The sequence below is a fragment of the Phoca vitulina genome, unplaced genomic scaffold, assembly GCF_004348235.1.
Source record: "Phoca vitulina isolate PV1807 unplaced genomic scaffold, GSC_HSeal_1.0 scaffold1, whole genome shotgun sequence".
NCBI lineage: Eukaryota > Metazoa > Chordata > Mammalia > Carnivora > Phocidae > Phoca > Phoca vitulina.
Window position 1 is genome coordinate 59,748,042 of NW_022589704.1, and position 20,136 is coordinate 59,768,177.

At 37.7% G+C, this 20,136-nt stretch overlaps 1 protein-coding gene across 2 annotated transcripts in view; it reads left to right on the forward strand.

Moving 5' to 3' along the window:
* Positions 1-20,136, forward strand: part of SLC25A12 (solute carrier family 25 member 12) — a 198,042-nt gene that overhangs the window by 99,191 nt on the left and 78,715 nt on the right. For both annotated transcript variants that reach the window (XM_032408150.1, XM_032408158.1), the window contains exon 3: positions 16,251-16,393. In XM_032408150.1, coding sequence (XP_032264041.1) covers positions 16,251-16,393 — 143 coding nt within the window. The remainder of the gene's footprint in view (positions 1-16,250; positions 16,394-20,136) is intronic.

Genomic DNA, 20,136 nt, shown 5'->3' on the forward strand with positions numbered 1-20,136 from the left:
ACTGAGCCACCCAGGCGGGGGGGCAGGTAATATTTTGAAAGCTAGAGGTATATGAGGGGCTAATGGCAGCTGTGTTTGTTAAGTTAAAGGAAAAAAATCTGGTTACTTAGGTGATGAAAAAAAAGTGCCTTTACACTGTAACTACCTAGAACATTTGGCCAGTGAGTTTGGATTTGAAACAGTAGGGAGGCACTATTGGTTTCTGAGTGAGCAAATTGAAGTGGTGAATTCTGACAGCTCTTTGTGTATGTTGGATAAAGTGTGGAGAGGTTGGAAGTAGGTAGGGAGATCAGCTAAGAGGCTATTGAAATAATACATGTGGGAGATAATGATCTGGAGTGGCTGATGGCTGGGGAAAAGGAAAGGAAGGACAATACCAGGGACTTTGTAAGGATGAATCCATTGAATTTGGTATTAAATATAAAAGTAAAGGAAGAAGTAGTGAATCTGGATAGATGTTAATTGATAAGGCATCCATTTGGGGATTTTTTTTGGGGGGGAGCAGTTTAAGTTGGGTTGTTAAATAAATATGTCCCATTATGTTGAATCTGTCAGGTTTGGGGAGAGACAAATTTATACAGGTGGTAGATAAATCCTTGTGGTGATGGGATTAAATATAAAAGAAACAAGACCAGGAATAAGGGACTGAGTTATAAGTGATATCCACAATTGAAGTGGGAAGGAGGAAGAGGAGAACTAGGGAGAATCGTCCCAATGGAATTTAAGGTAGTTTCAAAAAGATATAGTCAAAGATTAAAATATAGGTTATTGTTATTAGTATAATTTGTTATAATTTTGGTAGGATTTTGGGGCCGCTTGAGTTTAGGATCATTTGAGCTGTTTAAAGACTACAGAGAATATTTAATTTTGAATTTTGGAATACAATTGAAAGCTTTTTTTTTTAAAAAAAGATTTTATTCGGGCGCCTGGGTGGCTCAGTTGGTTAAGCGACTGCCTTCGGCTCAGGTCATGATCTTGGAGTCCCTGGATCGAGTCCCACATCAGGCTCCCTGCTCGGTGGGGAGTCTGCTTCTCCCTCTGACCCTCCCCCCTCTCATGTGCTCTCTCTCATTCTCTCTCTCTCAAATAAATAAATAAAATCTTTAAAAAAAAAAAAAAGATTTTATTCATTTGTGTGTGAGAGAGAGTGCGTGTGCGTGCACGAGTTCGGGGAAGGGTAGAGGGAGAGGGAGAAGCAGACTCCCCGCTGAGCAGGGAGTCTTATGTGGGGCTCAATCCTAGGATCCCAGGACCCGAAGATTGTGACCTGAGCCGAAGGCAGATGCTTAACCATCTGAGCCACCCAGGTGCCCCTAATTGAAAGCTGTTTTTTGTAAAATTTAGATTAACTCTCTAATTCACAAATACTCATTTGTTTTTGTCATCGGCAAAATATTCCTCTTTGAAAGTGCTGATCTCTCTATATTTAATGGAATTATGTGTGCAAGTTTGTGAGAAGGGCTTTATAAAAGTAAAGCACATTATCATTTTGAATATAGGGAAATAGGTTTATTTTTTCTGTGTTCATTGCTTCTCAAATTTTGATGAGCTATATTTTCAATTAAAAAAAAGAACAATAATATTCACTTGGATTCTACTTTTTCCTGTCCCCTACAAGTTCATGAAATTGGAGCACAACAAATGAATTGGTATGTGTTAGATTGTGCTATAATTTTACAATCGGTTGTCAAGTTAAGATCTTACTATTACTATCTTTACAACTGTCATTTCTTGATTTATCTCTTCTTTTACCTCTCTCACCCACACACTATCATTGACCCAATTTTGCTACATCAGAAATACACAGTAGCAAAAGGAGACAATAGAAGCAATGAAGGAGGTAAGGTGAGGATAACAGGAATGTCACAGGCTGTTTGTTATAAACCTGACAAACTTCAAAATGAGGAGTTGATCTAGACTATGCTTTGTGGCAAAGTAGGTTTATCAAAAACTGTTTTAAGTGAATTGTTTGTCAAGGTCTCTCTTTTTTTTCAGTTGGTAGACTTTTTGTTGTTTATTTATCAATGTATTGTACGGTAAAAGCAACACACGTTGAGACTATCATTACATATGTTAGACTAGAAACATGGTGCAATATAGAACTCAAATATTATTTCCATCCTGTTCTTTTTCTTTTTTTTTTTTTGAAGATTTTATTATTTATTTATTTGAGAGAGAGAGGAAGAGCACAAGCAGGGGGAGGAGTGGAGGGAGAGGGAGAGATACAGATTCTCTGCTGAGCGTGGAGCCTGACATGGGACTCGGGCCCAGGACCCTGAGATCATGACCTGAGCTGAAGTCAGATGCTTAACGACTGAGCCACCCAGGTGCCCCACCCTGTTCTTTTTCTCATTATCACCAATGTAACAATGAAGATCATATCCCATATAAAAATTATGAAAATTCATTTTCTTCTGTGTTATTTTAGAGAAGAAGTGGAAGAAGATGCTGCTAATATAAAGCAAAGAGTGATTCTTCCTTAGGGATTTTATGATAACATTTAATTTTTAATTGAAAGAAATATCCTTTTATTCAATAAATAATTTGTTTACATATTACGTATTTATTTATTTTGGGCAGTAACCTGGAGCTGAGAAGGGAGTTAAGCAGGACTTTTAGCAGGAGACACTTCCACTTTGTTGGAATAGGTATTAGGGCTATGTTTTCAGAAGCATGGAATGTGGACTACAAATGATAACATCTACTGAGGCTCAATGTGGAGGAAAAAGGTGCTCTCACAGGGTATTTGTGGAAACAAAGACTCTTTGGAAAGCAATCTGGCGATAGTTTAAAATAGAAAGAAGATACCATTTGAACAAACAATCCAACCTTTGGGATATTTATCCCAGAGAAATAAAAATACTCATAAGAATATATATGTACAAGGGGCGCCTAGGTGGCTCAGTCGGTTAAGTGGCTGCCTTCAGCTCAAGTCATGATCATAGGGTCCAGGGATCTAATCCTGAATCAGGCTCCCTGCTCAGCAGGGAGTCTGCTTGTCCCTATCCCCCCGCCCCTCCCCCCTGCTTGTACAGGCATACTTGCATTCTCTCTCTCTCAAATAAATAAAATCTTAAAAAAAAAAAAAAAAAGAATATATATGTACAGGGTTGTTAGTTGCAGCACTCATTTGTTCCTTGAGGGAAAAAAAGTAAGAAACAAGAGAAATGTTATCAAAGGGGAGTAGTAGAAAAATTATGGAATAACCATCCCATGGAAAATTATGCAGAACTAAAAAGAATGAGTTAGGCCTATTTCAGCTGATTTAGAGAGATTTCCAATGTACTATTAAGTGAGATAAGAAAGATGTAAATAAGTGTATATAGCATGATTATAGTTTTCTAAAAGTCATTTTGTATATGTTGTATTTATATTTACACATATATATGCTTATAGAAGAATTAGGGGAAAATAAAAACAAAGTCTTGATGTATATGTATTAGATTTTGATCAAGTGAATAATTTAAAAAGTAAGAATTTAGCAGTTCAGAACCTGAAGTTAAAAGAGGACTTCCCAGACTAAATTGGGTTGAATAAACCCAGTATGAGACACACAAAAGGGTATCTGACTGATTAAGTTTTCACCAGTTCTTTATAATGTGGGCATTGAAGATGGTAGCCTTTATCTTTAGTATATTATTATTTTTAAAAATTTTATTTTTTAAATTTTTTTTTAAAGATTTTATTTATTTATTTGACAGAGAGAGACACAGCGGGAGAGAGAACATAAGCAGGGGGAGTGGGAGAGGGAGAAGCAGGCTCCCCACTGAGCAGGGAGCCCGATGCGGGGCTCGATCCCAGGACCCTGGGATCATGACCTGAGCCAAAGGCAGACGCTTAACGACTGAGCCACCCAGGCGCCCCCAAAATTTTATTTATTTATTAGAGAGAGACATAGCGAGAGAGGGAACACAAGCAGGGGGAGTGGGAGAGGGAGAAGCAGGCTTCCCACTGAGCAGGGAGCCCAAAGTGGGGCTCGATCCCAGGACCCTGGGATCATGACCTGAGCCGAAAGCAGATGCTTAACAACTGAGCCACCCAGGCGCCCCTATCTTTAGTATATTAGTACTTGCCATAAACTATATAGAGTTTTCATTAAAAAAAAGGGTTAGGCATTAAGGGCATACTCACACCATAGACTTTATCCTTGAGTCAACTGAAGGATTGAAAAATAATTGAAAAGATGAGAAAATTAGTGTTATTAAATGCCCTGTTGTGTTCTATTACCCATCAATATATTTTTAATTGTCTGCCATGTGCCAGGTTAGGCATTGTGCTAGGTTCTACCTTTATAGATTTTAAAGATTTTTTTAAAAAAATGTATTTATTTGTGGGGGGGCGAGAAAGCAATCATGAGCCAGGAGGAGAGGCAGGGCAAAAGGGAGAAGCAGACTTCCCACTGAGCAGGGAGCCTGCTGTGGGGCTTGATTTTGACCTGAGCCAAAGGCAGACACTTAACTGACTGAGCCACCCAGGTGCTCCTACCTTTATAGATTTTAGATAGAGGATTTCAGTGAAGGTAAAACCTCACATTCTAGGTCGTGGTGAGATAGACAATAGTAAAGCCCACAGACTTGGAAAAAAAACAAAAAGCAGCTGCAGAAGGTAATAAGTCTGATAAGGAAATAAACAGAATGATGGAAAAGGCCATCATTTTTCAAGGGGGTGGTCAGGAAAGACCCCTGAGGAGGTGATACTAGAGATGAGACTAAAAGGTGGGTAGAGAGAATTCTGAACAGAGGGCTCACAAGTCTAAAGGCCTAGACAGAGATAAGGGTTTGTATGTTCGGCAAACAGAAAGGAGGCCAGTGTGCCTGAAGTGTCAGTTAGTGAGGGAGTGAATGGCCAGTAAGAGATGAGGCTGAAGGAGAGCCGTATCAGGCATGGCCTTGTTTGCAGGCCACAGAAGAGTTTGGATTTTTTTTTTAAGAGCGTTGTTGAAACTACTGAAGGTCTTTCACCTTGGAAGTGGAATAATTCAGTTTACATTTTGAATAGATCATATTTAAGTAGATCATATTGATCTATTATGTAAGCTTTCTTATACATTTCTGTGCTTTCTTATGGATGACTGCTTTGAGTAGACTGTGAGCCTTCCTATTTAATTTCCTCCTGTCCCTGGGGTTCTTAGACTACCTTGAGTGAGGCCTCACTGACTCCTTTTCATCCAGAAGACCAGTAGCTGGAGCCTACAATGGCTTTGTAGTCTGATCTGGATTTGAGTCCTTATTTGCTCCCTTTTTGCTGTATGACTGTAGGCATTTATATTAGCTTTGGAGTCTGTTTCCTCATCTGTCTGAGAAGGGATAACTACACCTAGCGCATAGGGATGTTATAAAGATTAACTGAGGTAATTTGTAAATGATGCCTGACACATGGAGCTTAGTTCCTTGTTCCCTTCCTTTTCTTCTAAGATGAGATGAAGATTTTTCTTTCCTGAATAAGATCTGAGTCCCTTGTCTTTCCCAGATAACTGTGCTGGACCTATAAAGTGACTAAGACGTTAATATGTGTTTATGATTATGTATGTAATCAGCTAATTACTCACATTCTTGAGACATACACCTGAAGATCTTTACAAATCCCCACATTCAGAAATACCGCCATAAGAGGTGACTTCTCTCAAGTTTATAGGTTCTGAGAAGGGATATAGCCATGGTCTAAGATTGAGAGACTATGAAAGATGTGTACAGAGTTGTTTTTGGAAACTTCAACTGCTCAGTCTGGACCAGAGAAGGAATAATAGTCCAAGTAGGCTCTGAAATACCAAGACACAGACCTAAAAGAGAGACTTGTAATTCATTCTTCAGTGTGTAACTTAAAAATCATTTCCTTGTGCTGTCCAGCTCTCTTTTACTTAATATTACTGAAGTTTCTGAAGCATCATTCACTGAAACCAGTGCCATAGCCACTACTGGGCTTCTAGAATGTGCCATTGCTTACTTACTGAATCACTATTATGTGTCAGGCACTATTGTAAGTATTCTATACAAATCTTTATAGTTAATCCTCAAAACAACTCTATAAGATAGGAATCATTAATATTCCCATTTTCATAGATGAGGAAACTGAGCCCTAGAAGAGTTAAGTAACTTGATCAAGGTTATACAGTAAATGGAAGAGACTTGCTTTATGTACTTCAAAGCAACTTGGCTTTTTTAGTTAATATTGTTTGGAGATAGGGGTATGTTAGTACATATAGAATCATCTCATTCTTTTTCTGTCTTTTAAAAAGTCTTTTTTAATTATGGAAAATTTTAAACCTGTATACAGTTAGAGAAAATAGTATAATGAATTACCATATATCCATCACTCAGCTTCACCAACTGTTATGGCTGATCTTGCTTCGTCTGTATTGCAGCTGCATTGGATTATTTTGAAGCAATTCCCAGACATTGTATCACTGCATACACAAATATTTTCGTATCTCTAAAGGTGATGACTCTGAAAACCATCAAACCATAATTCGATTATTACAGGTAAAAATATTCCTTAATAATGTGGATTTCAATTCAGTGTTGAAATTTCCCTAATTGTTTCATTTTTTAAAGTTGTTTTATTAAAATCAGGATCCAAGCCATGTTCATACATTACATTTGTTTGATCTGTCTCTTAAATCTTTTAATATTTTCCACTCCCCACCAGGATAAAGGTCCTTCTATCTCTGTGGCAAAAATCTTGGTATTTAATCAAAGCTTACCAACATTAAAGCATTCTGTCCCCCTAGGAGCTGCACCTTGATTGTCAAAGACATGAGTTGCTCAGGCTTACAAATATATATGCTCCTTGTATGTTCCCATGGTTACTTAGACCAAGAGATTGAAGTATTATTTTAAGAACAATGCAAATTAATTATACAACTTAATCTGTCCTGAGAAGCATTCTAGTTTGAGTTATTGAGTTCTCTGGGGTCATTATTTTATTTCCAAGGTTTCTGGCCATTTTGAGGGGAAAATTGTTTTGGTAGACCTCGTTTATTATGGTAGTTTCAGTTGATTTCAGTGATTAACAAGGGTCTTGTACCTCCATGCTCTGTTAGGACTTGCATTTTTTAGTAGCCGACAGTAGGACTTGATATAATGGACAGTAAAAATACATATACTGAAGCAAAAAGAAAAATAAGCACATAATATTTCATGGAAACAAGCTGAGTTAGAAAGCAGACTTTTGGAGAACTTTTTTTGTAAAATGAAATAGAAGGTTTGATTCTAGTGTTTGTGAAATATGCAACAGAAAGTGCTAGTTAAAATTAGATGGATGGGACACCTGGGTGGCTCAATCAGTTAAGTGTCTGCCTTTGGCTTGGGTCATGATCCTGGGGTCCTGGGATTGAGTTGTGCATCGGGCTCCTTGCTCAGTGGGGAGCCTGCTTCTCCCTCTGCCTACCACTCCCCCTGCTTGTTCTCTCTCTCTCTCTTTCACTCTGACAGATAAATAAATAAAATCTTATAAATAAATAAATAAATAAAATCAGATGGATAAAATTACCTTTTCCTAATGCATGTGTAGTTGATTTTAGTAAATATCAAAAAAAATTTTGCATCGCTAATTAAAATCTTTTAAAAAATTGGCCGTATGTGTTAAAAGTATTTTTTCTTACTAAAGTATTACTTATGATAGATGAATTCCACATTGTACTGTTGTAACAGGGTTTGTGTGTCAGACCCATTGCAGTTTGCTCCTCATGGAGAGTGCTCGTGTAGTGAAAGGGCATACATTCCTGACTAAATTTGGCTTCTGTTAGGAGTAAGAGCAGTAAAAGTGAAGGACAGCAAGAGGATTAACTTTGTATGCTCAGCTCTTCCATTGTTAATGTATTCATTTTTATACATGGGAAATGCTTTATGTGATATCCGTAATTACCAAACTTTGTGACATTGTCATTTGAGAGTTGCTGAAATTAAAAGGATATTGAGATCTGAAAAATGTCAGTTCATCTCAGTTGGAACAAAGTCATAGAGCAACAGTGTGTTTTAACTCATATTACAGCCCCATGTTAGATAAGCAGAGATGAAGCTGGCTAGACCAGTTAGGACTGATGTGGTAAACCCAAGAATAGTGGAAGCCACCCCCAAGGAAACCTTGGTTTGGAGGAAGATGAAGAGTTAGAACAATAACTCCTTCATGCTTGGGCAAAAGCAGAATAATTAAATAAGCAAAGGAGGGAAATTGGGACCCTATGCTTTTCTGTGTTTCTAAGCATTTTAGAAGAACTACAGTATTTCAATATGCATTAGTTTTACAATTTCCAGGTACTTTGGTGTTCAAGATCTCATTTTTTCCCTTACATCAAGACAGCTATCTTTCTGTACTGTTTCATTAAAGAGGCTCAAAGAAGCTATGTTTCACTCAAGAAATTGCACAGGGGATTAAAACTCGTTTTCTGACCCTGGTTTCGGTGTCCATCATGCTACCGTCTCTGAGCTATGTGAGGGTAGGAATTATGTTTTTGTGATCTTTGCATCCCTAGTACCAGGCATAGTGTGTAGCACACAATCGGTACTTGATAAATGTTTTTTAAGTAAATGCAGAATGACCGGAAGATTTGAAATTAGCAGATTTTAAGTAGTGCCTCTAAATATATTACCTTGGTTTTGGTGTGCATACTTAAAAAGAAAATCATTGATACAACTATGCTTTTTAAAAAGTAATCCGCTTTATAGTTATAGCAGATCAGAATTTTTCTTTTTTTTAATTTTATTTTTATTTTTTTTTAAGATTTTTTTTTTTTTTTTTTTATTCATTCGAGACACAGAGATACAGAGAGAGAGAGAGAGAACATGAGCAGGGGGAGAAGCAGAGGGAGGGGGAGAAGCAGGCCCCCCACTGAGCAGGAGCCCGATGCGGGGCTTGATCCCAGGACCCTGGGATCATGATCTGAGCTGAAGGCAGACGCTTAACCATCTGAGCCACCCAGGCGCCCCCAGAATTTTTCTTTATAATCTCTGAAAGTCCTTTAGACATATAAAATATCAAAGGATCTATTTGTCTTTGAACTTAAACCATTTTAACAGGTAATTTGTATCATTTAGACTATTTGGGTTTTTTACTCATTTGTGTCATTGAATTTTATGTTAACCTTCTTTTCCTCCTTACTCAATAGAAATTTAGGATTGTGTGAAAACTCTTTGTAAAGTCTGCTTTATAGTAACCTGTGATATAGGTTAAAATTTGGTAAATAGTTAAAGGAGTTAGTTACTACTGTCTAACTTACTTCAGTCAAGTGAGACCTTGATATGTTGATCTATTGGCTTGGTAGGCAAAATATTTCTAGATAACATGATCTCATTTGGAGCTAGAGGTAGTTCAGTGTAAGTACAATAGTGTAAGTACATATATCTATATGTGAAACCCTAGATGAAAGATGAAAACCATCTTTCATCAGCAATAAAGATTCTAATCTTTCATTAAGATCCATTTTATTTCTCAATCTTCAGAATGTAAAGACTTTTTCAAGCACATGTGAACTATACTCAATGTAAATTTAAATATTTCTGGAAATGTCAAATCTATGTGCACTTTTACATTCCAAAACTTGAGTTGGATTTGGAAAAAGTTTAATCAAGAAAATAAGTCACTATATTTGTTTGGATACTGTCAGCTACTTCTTGTCAGTGTCTTTCACGTGTCCTTGACTTCCTGCCCAAGAGGGATTTACAACTGCTTAAGAGACATCTTTGAAATGGCAAATGATTAACTCTGAAGTTATTTGGAGTATGGATATAATATTTGGTCAATTTCTTTTAATTTTGGTTCACTCTTTGAAATGACAGGAACAAAATGGAAATGATATTATGAAACGAATAAGTTAGTTGATAGATTAAATTTTTAGCATAACTGTTAGCATGGTAGACCCAAAACTTTGTTTTACATTGCTTTTTATTGTTTTTAGTATAAATATGAGAGTCATTTTGGTTAGCAGAAAGAGGTCTCAAAATGGCTACTTAATCTATTCTGATTTCTAGCCTTTGTGTTACTCAAGGCCATGTTTACTTTGTTTAAAACATTATTATGCAGTCAATTAAAATAAACATTGAAAGTAATGAAGCTGTTTAAAATAAATGGGTCATTCTTTTTTTGAAAGTATTTAAAAATATACTTTTGGTTTAAATATATCATCTGTTTTTAAGGTACCTGCTTTTCTTTGTTAACATAATATCTAAAATGTTTTAGCATCTTGACTGACTGTGGGTAGATTCTAGTTTCAGTTCTATACTCCCTCTTCTGTTCTGTCTGTTCAGGCAAACAGACTCACTGACATTGCCAAGTAATTGTCTCTAATTTAATGAGTTAATTAGTTAACTGTCTCCTGCAAAAGTCAAGTACTAACTCCTTATGGATGAGAAGAGTTGTTTTTTTTCCCTCTGAGCTATACACTTTATCTTTCAGTTCAAATCAAGTTAAAATAGACTAGGAGAGTTGGGGAAAACACTAGCAAAATACCTCAGGGTAAGTGATTCTCTGGCATCATTTATAACCCCAGATACTGGCAAAGCCTGTTCCGGTACTTGTCAACAAAAGCATTTGTTTTCCTTGTTGGCTGCTGTGTCCTTGGTTTGTGCTAAGGCTGCTTTATTTCCTGATAAAGTCAAGAATGTTGTGAAATCCTGGTGATTCTGTAAGTACAGTATAATTTCTCTGTGTGTGTGTGTGTTCTGTGTGTAGTGGTGGTAATCCTGGCAGTCAAATTCAGGTATTAGTGTTAGATGTGAGACACCTATGTGGCAAAAAGAAAGGGAGACTTAGTTGCCACATTTTGTTAATACTAACTCTGAAATGTTTTCATATTCTCTTTTTTGAAAACTGACATCTGATTAAGGAAAGCAAGCAGCTCTCAAACCATTGGAGAGAGAACAAAGATCTCAATAACCCATCTCTAGTATTTTTTTTTATTTTGCATCTTGTGTTTAGTTCTTCCTTCTTTTAAATTTTCATAGGAGTCAGACCCAGGATTCCTTGTCAAAGGACGTGAGCATTCGTATAGTTCTTTATATATGATACGTATATGTATATATATTGCTGAATTGCTTTTCAAAATGACTGAATTGGAAAAAAGCAAGATGTACAGAGCAGTATCTATAGTTATATTATCATTTGTGTAAAAAGAAACGGGTAAGAATATTCATGCATATTTGCATGTATATACATTAGCATGTGTATGCGTATATCTTATATGTGTATAATCATGCGTAAAACATCTGGAAGGATATACAAGAAATTGATTGCCTCTGGAGTGGGGTATTGAGTGGGGACAGAGGTGTTAGAAAGACTTCTCACTGTATACCCTTCTGTACCTTTTGAATTTTGAATGGTGTGACTGTAACATTATGAGAATCATTTTTAAAAAAGGCCATTAGCAAGGGGTGAAAATACCCATTGTTTTCTTATTTGCACTCCCACCCCCTTGGTTCAGGCCTCATCCTCTTTTATCTGGATCTTCAGTAGGGGACACTTGGTCTCCCTGCCCCCAGTCAGTTTCTGTCCTCTCCAAACCATCTTTTCCCTTGCCACCAGAGATGGCACAGGTTAAATCACATCTCTGTCCTCCTCTAAAATTTTTAGTGGCATCCCAAGGTCCACAGAATGGAGTTCAGACTATTCAGCTTAGCATTCAAAGTCTTCTATCATCTGGTTTCAAACTGCCTTTTTGGTCTCACCTCTGCATGTTATCTTTGTATATATCCTCTCTTCATTACCATTTCCTTTTCAACTAACTCTCTCCCCCCCCAAAAGGAAAAAAAGTATTTTAAAATTTCTATATTTGTTCACATTTTCTTTTTTCTTTTTTTAGCCTGAAAGACCCTGTCTGTTTGCAGTTAAAATTGAATTTTATTTTCAAGGCCTATTCTGAACGTTACTTTCTCCTTCCTACTGCAGCCTCATTCCACCTGTTCTTAGAATGAACCACTCTTTTTTGAATCCCATAGTATTTCCCATACCATTGTTTGGCACTCATGTTCTAGTGAGTTGTTGACTTGTCAGTGTCTTTATATTCTATTTTTAGACTTTCTTGTGTTGATTCCTCTTTTTTTTTTTTTTTTTAAAGATTTTATTTATTTATTTATTTGAGAGAGAGAGAATGAGAAAGAGAGCACATGAGCGGGGAGAGTCAGAGGGAGAAGCAGACTCCCTGCCGAGCAGGGAGCCCGATGCGGGACTCGATCCAGGGACTCCAGGATCATGACCTGAGCTGAAGGCAGTCGCTTAACCAACTGAGCCACCCAGGCACCCTTGATTCCTCTTTTTAATTACAGTAGTCTTCCTGACATTGTGCCTTTCCCCACTCCTGCCTATTCTTAACTCCGTGGTTTTCTGATTTTGGTAAAACATGTCAGATTTTGAAGAACACTGAAGAACAGAGAGCAAAAGAAGTAGTTGACAGGAATTGGTAGAATCCACTCACTATTAGTATTAATACTATACAGTTAATTTTTTCTTTATCCTATATTCGCATACCTATTGTTTTGAAATGTCAAAGATTATTTGGTCTTCATTTTATTTTTTTAAAAATTTTTTATTGTTATGTTAATCACCATACATTACATCATTAGTTTTAGATGTAGTGTTCCATGATTCATTGTTTGTGCATAACACCCAGTGCTCCATGCAGAACGTGCCCTCTTTAATACCCATCACCAGGCTAACCCATCCTCCCACTCCCTCCCCTCTAGAACCCTCAGTTTGTTTTTCAGAGTCCATTGTCTCTCATGGTTCGTCTCCCCCTCCGATTCCCCCCCTTCATTCTTCCCCTCCTGCTATCTTCTTTTTTTTTTCCTTAACATATATTGCATTATTTGTTTCAGAGGTACAGATCTGAGATTCAACAGTCTTGCACAATTCACAGCGCTTACCAGAGCACATACCCTCCCCAGTGTCTTATCACCCAGCCACCCCATCCCTCCCACCCCACCTGGTCTTCATTTTATAGATGTGTGATATATCTAGAAGCTTGGGGAGAATGGAGTTCTTGAAGGACTCAGTGAGTTAGTGGTAGGGCCAGGACTTAAACTTAGGACCATTTTGGGAATGACATTTATAGCATGTAGAGAGAACATGACTTTATTTTGAGGTGATATTTGTTAGGTGTTTTTGGTAGTACAAGCTAGTAAAAGCATGTGTACCTTGGGCTACTTCTTGTGCAGGCTAATAAAGCATTGGCTGTGATAGCCTCTGTGGTATGTTTTAGAATATGACAAAAGAAACGTATTTTATTTCTTTCCTTGTTGAAAGAGCTGGTTGCTTGGTTTAGTCAGATTCACAAATGAGAATATTTGAAATGCTTAACCAAAAAGCAAACCAATAGTCCTTTGCTTTGATCCTTTCCATCCCTGTCTTGTTTCCCAGAAGCAACCACTTCTAACTCTTAGCTATTTATTGTGGTATTTCCCTTCATATCTCTATACTGCTATTTCTAGGCATTATTGACTTCCTATGATAGTAGTTGAGGACTTCCTTATACTTCTTCCTCCTTCCTTCTCCCTCCATTCCTCTCAGTATGTTTATCATTGTTATTAAATTAATATTTGTATCTATATTAGTATGGCTATAAATACTGTTTGTTTTGAGCCAAGTCATGTATTGTATTTCCTGTTTTTGTACAACAAAAATACCTTTTCATGACTTACTTTCTCATAGAGTTAAAAATCACCTAACTTTCCATTTACTTAGCAATTTGTATACCTAATACCAATTCATTAATTTAACAAATATTTACTGAATGCCTACTATGTGCCATTATTCTTGGTGCTTGGGATACAACAGGGAACAAACTAGACAAAGATTCCTTCCTTTTTTGGGAGATAGACAATAAACATAATAAAGAAGTAAAATACGTAGTGTGTTAGAAAGTGATTGGTGCCAATGGGGAAAAAAGAGCAACATATGGGGGGTTGGGAATATAGGTGCAGGCATGGGTTGCATGGGTAATACTAAATAGGGTGATAACAGTAGATCTCATTGAGAAGGTGACATTTGAACAAAGATTCATACTCCTCCCAATGTTATTTTTCACATAGCCAAATGCCTTGGATAATTTAACATTTCATTTTCCCCAGTGGCTTCCTTCTTGGAGCCTTTGTCTGCTCCCTGCCAGGATTATGAACTCTAGAGGCCTGCAGCACAGTTGTCCTGGGACTTCTCTTGGCCACTTTCCTGGGTTGGATCATCTGATTCCTGGATCCCACATCTTCCTCTTACTTGGTTCATGCCCTCTTTTTGATGGAGTAAATTTTCCTATAGCTTCCTGAGAAGGCACATGATGAGAGAAAAAAGTATTGAGAACATGGATATCTCAAAGTACTTTTATTTTTATTTATTTATTTTTTAAAAGATTTATCCATTTTAGAGAGAGAGCGAGCATGCATGAGCAGGGAGAAGTACGGAAGGAGAGGGAGAGAAGCAGCCTCCGTGCTGAGCACCAAGCTGGCTGCAGGACTCGATCCCATGACCCTGAGACCATGACCTAAGCTGAAACCAAGAGTCAGACGCCCAATTGAATAAGCCACCCAGGCACCCCTCAAAGTACTTTTAACCTACTCTTACAATTGATTGAAAGTTTGGCTCAGTTTAGAAATCTGGGCTGAAAATCATCTTAGAATTTTCAAGGTCTTACTGCATTGTCTTCAGCTTTCAGTGTTTCTGTTGAGGAAGCATTGATGCTGGTGATTCATAATTCTTTATAGGTGACCTTTTTTTTTCTGTCTGAAAACTTTTAGGATTTTCTCTTTATTCTGATGTTCTATAATTTTATGATGATGGGCCAGGTCCTGATGTGGGTTTTTTTTTTTTTTTAATTTGTTTTAATATATTGTGCTTGGCATTTAGTGATCTCTTGTATTCTTCAATTCTGGGAAAATTTCTGATGTTACTACTTTGATATTTGACTGAAGTAGCTAAATTGATGAGCTGCAACCCAAAGAGGAGAGCTTTGGTTGTTCATGTTTGATCATGCCATAGTACATAAAACCCTTAAAATGATGAGGTATTTATTTGATAGGCAGGTATTATTTTCTTTGTAAAAATTAATCACATAAAAGCAGAATATTTTTGTTTCTTTTTTCCAGCTACTGGAACATAGAACAAATACCTATGATGGAAGGTCATGTTTTTCTCATTCATTTCACTTTCTAAGGTTTAGTAGTCTGTCCTGCACCACCCTCCCTCCCCCGTCCCCCAGCTCCCCACTATTGGAGGTGGAAAGCCTCTAGGAGTCTACAGGTGTCATCTTCTCACTCTCAGGTCTTGGTCACCTCGGCTGCCCTTTCACCTTTCTTCGTCTTTCTTGTATTTCTTCTCTTACGTATTATATGTTTCGTTGAGATAAAAGTCACATAACAAAATTCACCATTTTAACCATTTTAAAGTTTATAGTGCAGGGATGCCTGGGTGGCTCAGTCGTTAAGTGTCTGCCTTCCGCTCAGGTCATGATTTAAGGGTCCTGGGATCAAGTCCCGCATCGGGCTCCCTGCTCAGCAGGGAGTCTGCTTCTACCTCTCTGTCTGCCTGCCGCTCCCCCTGCTTGTCCTCGCTCTCTCTCTCTGTCAATAAATAAAATCTTTTTTTTAAAAAGATTTTATTTATTTATTTGACAGAGAGCACAAGTAGGCAGAGTGGCAGGCAGAGGGAGAGGGAGAAGCCGGCTCTCCGCTGAGCAGGGAGCTGGACGTGGGGCTCGATCCCAGGACCCCGGGATCATGACCTGAGCTGAAGGCAGCCGCTTAACCAACTGAGCCACCCAGGTGCCCCTAAATAAAATCTTTAAAAAAAAATCTTAAAAAAAAAAAAAGTTTACAGTGCAATGTCATTTAGTATATTTACAATATTGTATGGCCATTGCCACAATCTAATTCCAGGACATTTTCATTGCCCCCCCAAAAAAATCTCATATGTGTTTAAGCAGTTACTCTCATTTCTCCTTCCTCCCAGTTCCTGGCAACTATGCCTCTGCTTTCTGTCACTGTGGATTTGCCTATTGTGGACATTTCATGTAAAAGGGGTCATACAATCTGTGGCCTTTGGTGTTTGGCTTCTCTAACTTATAATGTTTTCAAGGTTTGTCCATGTTGTAGCATGTATCAGTATATTAAATCAGGCTATGAGTATTTTTTACTATCCAGAGAAAAGTCCTGCATTTATTATCTTTATTATGATTTTGATAACTGGCCTTTAATTTACCTTTTCACAAACATTTTTTAGTTACAAGATGTTGTTGAATAATTTTAATTTTTAAGTATACATTATTTATTTTTTAGTATGCCAGTACTGAGGTTGATGGAGAACATTACATGACCCCAGAAGACTTTGTCCAGCGCTATCTTGGGCTGTATAATGATCCAGATAGCAATCCGAAGATTGTGCAACTCTTGGCAGGAGTAGCTGATCAAACCAAGGATGGGTAAGAACCTTCATACATTTTTTGAAAATGAATGTTCCTCAATACCTTACTAGAAAATAGTAAACTCTTAAGTTTACCTATAACCATCTGGAATTTTAATATTAAACCATATCTTTTCTTAGAAGTTTATAAAAAGTGTTACTTGCTGCCATTATCAAGGATTTGGCATAATTAGCATTTCTTTCTTGCTTGCTTTTTTTGGGGGGGGAAGAAAACTACACGTAAAAAACCATATTTTATATTGAATAATCTGAACAGAATGGTTTTCAGATAACTCAGTGTATTTCTTTCACTCACACAACAAATATTGAATACCTTCTATGTTTTAGGCAATGTTCTAAGGCCTAGAATTACATGAGTGAATAAACTAATAAATGCAAAAGCAATATACAAATTTAAAAGTAAACTATAGCATGTTAGGTTATAAGTGCTATGAAGAAGAATAAATCAGGGAAGAATTTAGAGAGTGGTATTTATGTATTTATTTGTCTCATTTATTTGACAAAATTTATCGAACAACCACCATTAGATAGGCACTGTTGGGCCTTAGTAATACAAGCATAAGTAAAATGGGGTTCCTGGCCTTAAGAAGAAATTCATGGTCTAGTGAGAAAGAGGATGAGTAAACAAAGAAAATAATGCTTTGGGAATAAGGTGCTATAATAAAAGTATGTGACAGATACAAAGGACACCCAAGAAAGCATGGTTAACTCTGTTTTAGGTGATCTAGACAGCATTATAGAAGAGGTGATACTTGAGTGAAATCCGGCAAGATGAACAGGAGATTGCTGGTGGTTGGGTAGTAGGGAGGAGAATTCTAGGAAAGGGAACAGCAGTGGTATGAAACATCAAGGAGAGTGTGCGTGTGTGTGCCTGCGTGTGTGTGTGTTTTGGAGAGTGACGGGGAAGTTGTGTTAGGTGTACCTTGGCGTGGCTGTGGTGTTGCTCTGTTGCTGCTGGAGTTGTGGTTGGAGTGGAGCTGGGGACCTTGTGTGCTAAGTTTTGACTGTATCCTGAAGGCTCGTGACTTAGTCTTGGAAGTATTTTTAGCCTGGCAGTGTGTGGGTGGTACAGTCACAGAAATAGCAAGGTGCATCTTACTAGAGTGTCAGTTTACTCAGGGCAAAACGCACACCATTTTTTTATTAAAATCAAATATGATTGTATTATGGAGCAAATGAATTATTTTTATGAATTATAAAGAGAATTTTGTCGTGCTTTGTGAGTTCCAAGCTACATCCTCAGGCCTTCAAAGGCCCAGGTTCTTTCTCCTACTTATAGAGGTAGTTGTGTGAAAAACTAGGCAATGAGGAGTTGTTAAAAGTTATTTCTATTACCACAGATATGATCAGATTTTAGAAAAATTGTAGGTTGGAATAGGGCAAGACTTGCATGCAGTGAAATCCATTTAGGAAACTAAATGGGTAACTACTGTAGTAGTTAAACTAGAAATGTTGGTATCTAAGTTGTTTGAGTCCAGCGTTAGTATTGTATTTTCACCTGTATTTTCCCACAGAACCTAGTACAGTGCATGAAATCTACTATGAGTATTTTATATCTTAGATAAAGATTTTATATAATTTATCAGTAGTAGATATTGAGGAACTTGTATACATTTTGTGACTGTTCTCTAAAAAAGTCAAATCAGGGGCTCCTGGCTGGCTCAGTTGGTAGAGCATGAGACTCTTGATTTTGGAGTTGTGAGTTCGAGCCCCACACTGGGTGTAGAGATTACTTAAATAAATAAATAAATGAAGTTTAAAAAATTAATCAAATCAGCTGATAAGTTACTATGGACTATTCAGTCATTGGATTTCTCAATAGTGATTAGGCAGTAATACATATGAAAATCAATTATTTTTAATCAGAATTCATTCTTCAAAAATTTTAAAGGTAACATATACATTTAGATCTTTTAGAAACTATGAGAACATTTATTGTCATTAATTTGGCCTGAGACCTGCTTTCAGAGTACTCATATCTTTTCAGATGCTTCTTTTGTGACCATTTGCTCTGGTCCATCTCAGTAAGTGTATTTTTTTTTGAAGCTTCATGTGGTTCTCCCAGACTCAGGTGCATTGTTAATGTGGTTGAGTGGAATCAATGGTTTAAGTTGCCAGAGTAGATGAAAGATGGGTTTTGGCTAGTGAAGTATCTAATAATGTTGATAATGTTCACTTAAAGACAAACCTGTTGGGCGCCTGGGTGGCTCAGTCGTTAAGCGTCTGCCTTTGGCTCAGGTCATGATCCCAGGGTCCTGGGATCGAACCCCGCATCGGGCTCCCTGCTCCGCGGGAAACCTGCTTCTCCTTCTCCCACTCCCCCTGCTTGTGTTCCTGCTCTCGCTATCTCTCTCTCTGTCAAATAAATAAATCTTAAAACAAAACAAAACAAACCTGTTTTTCTTTGTAAAAGGTAAATCTTTTTCTTCCCCTCCCCCTCAATGGTAACTCTTTTCTATTTCAGATTTTAAGAACTTTTTTTTTTTTTTTTTAAAGATTTTATTTATTTATTTGACAGAGAGAGACCAGTGAGAGAGGGAACACAAGCAGGGGGAGGGGGAGAAGGAGAAGCAGACTCCCCGCAGAGCAGGGAGCCCGATGTGGGGCTCAATCCCAGGACCCTGGGATCATGACCTGAGCCGAAGGCAGACGCTTAACGACTGAGCCACCCAGGCGCCCCTGGATTTTAAGAACTTTTTAAGCTTACTTTTTCCCTCTCTTTGGAATAAGTCAGATTGGGATTGGGTAGGAAATCTGATTCAGAGAGTTAGTTCATAAAAATTAAATAAGTTTATGAAACATATAGGATGTTTCTGAAAGCAGAGAAAGGTGGAATTTTCTAGAAGCACAGCGATTCTTTCTTTTTTTTTTTTTTAGGGGGGATAGGAGCACAGGGAGAGGGAGAAAGAGAATCTTAAGCAGGCTCCACACCCAGTGTGGAGCCCAATGTGGGGCTTGGTCTCACAACCCTAAGATCATGACCTGAGCTGAAATCAAGAGTTGGACACTTAACCAACTGAGCCACCCAGGCACCCTGAAACACAGCGATTCTTAACCTCCTATTCATGGCTTGTCTTCAGGGGTTCCTGAACTTGCTGAAATATAGTGCTAAAAGAGTGAATTTGTACCTGCATTTTTCTGGGGAGAAATCCCAGGTTTTCAGGAGGGGGGGTTTATGAATTCAAAAAAGGTTAAGTATCCTTGTTAACGTTTCTTTAATACTTGTAATTCAAGAGAATCAAAAGCTTTGATATTGTTTAATTTATTCCAAGTAGTCAACCCTTGCTCATTTAACATTTAAGGAAAATGAGACCTAGAGAGGTTGATTGATTTGCCCAATAACACCAAATTATCTTTTTAATCCATTTTCCTTCTTATAATCATTTTTTTAAAAAATGTTCTCTCCCCCCCTCCCCCACTCCTTTACCCACTCCTTTATCCAGAGCTGTGATGGAAGAATAGAATAGTGCAGTTGGTACATTTTTTTTATAGCCCCGAGAGATATTCATTTGTTTTACTGTAGTTGGTTTTTTTCCTTAAGATTTTATTTATTTATTTGAGAGAGAGCAAGAGAGAGAGAGCATGAGCGGGATGAGGGGCAGAGGGAGAAGCAAACTCCCTGCTGAGCAAGGAACCCAATGCAGGGCTCCATCCTGGGACTCAGGGATCATGACCTGAGCTGAAGGCAGATACTTACCAACTGAGCCACACAGGCACCCCTCTGTTGTCGTTTTTCGATGA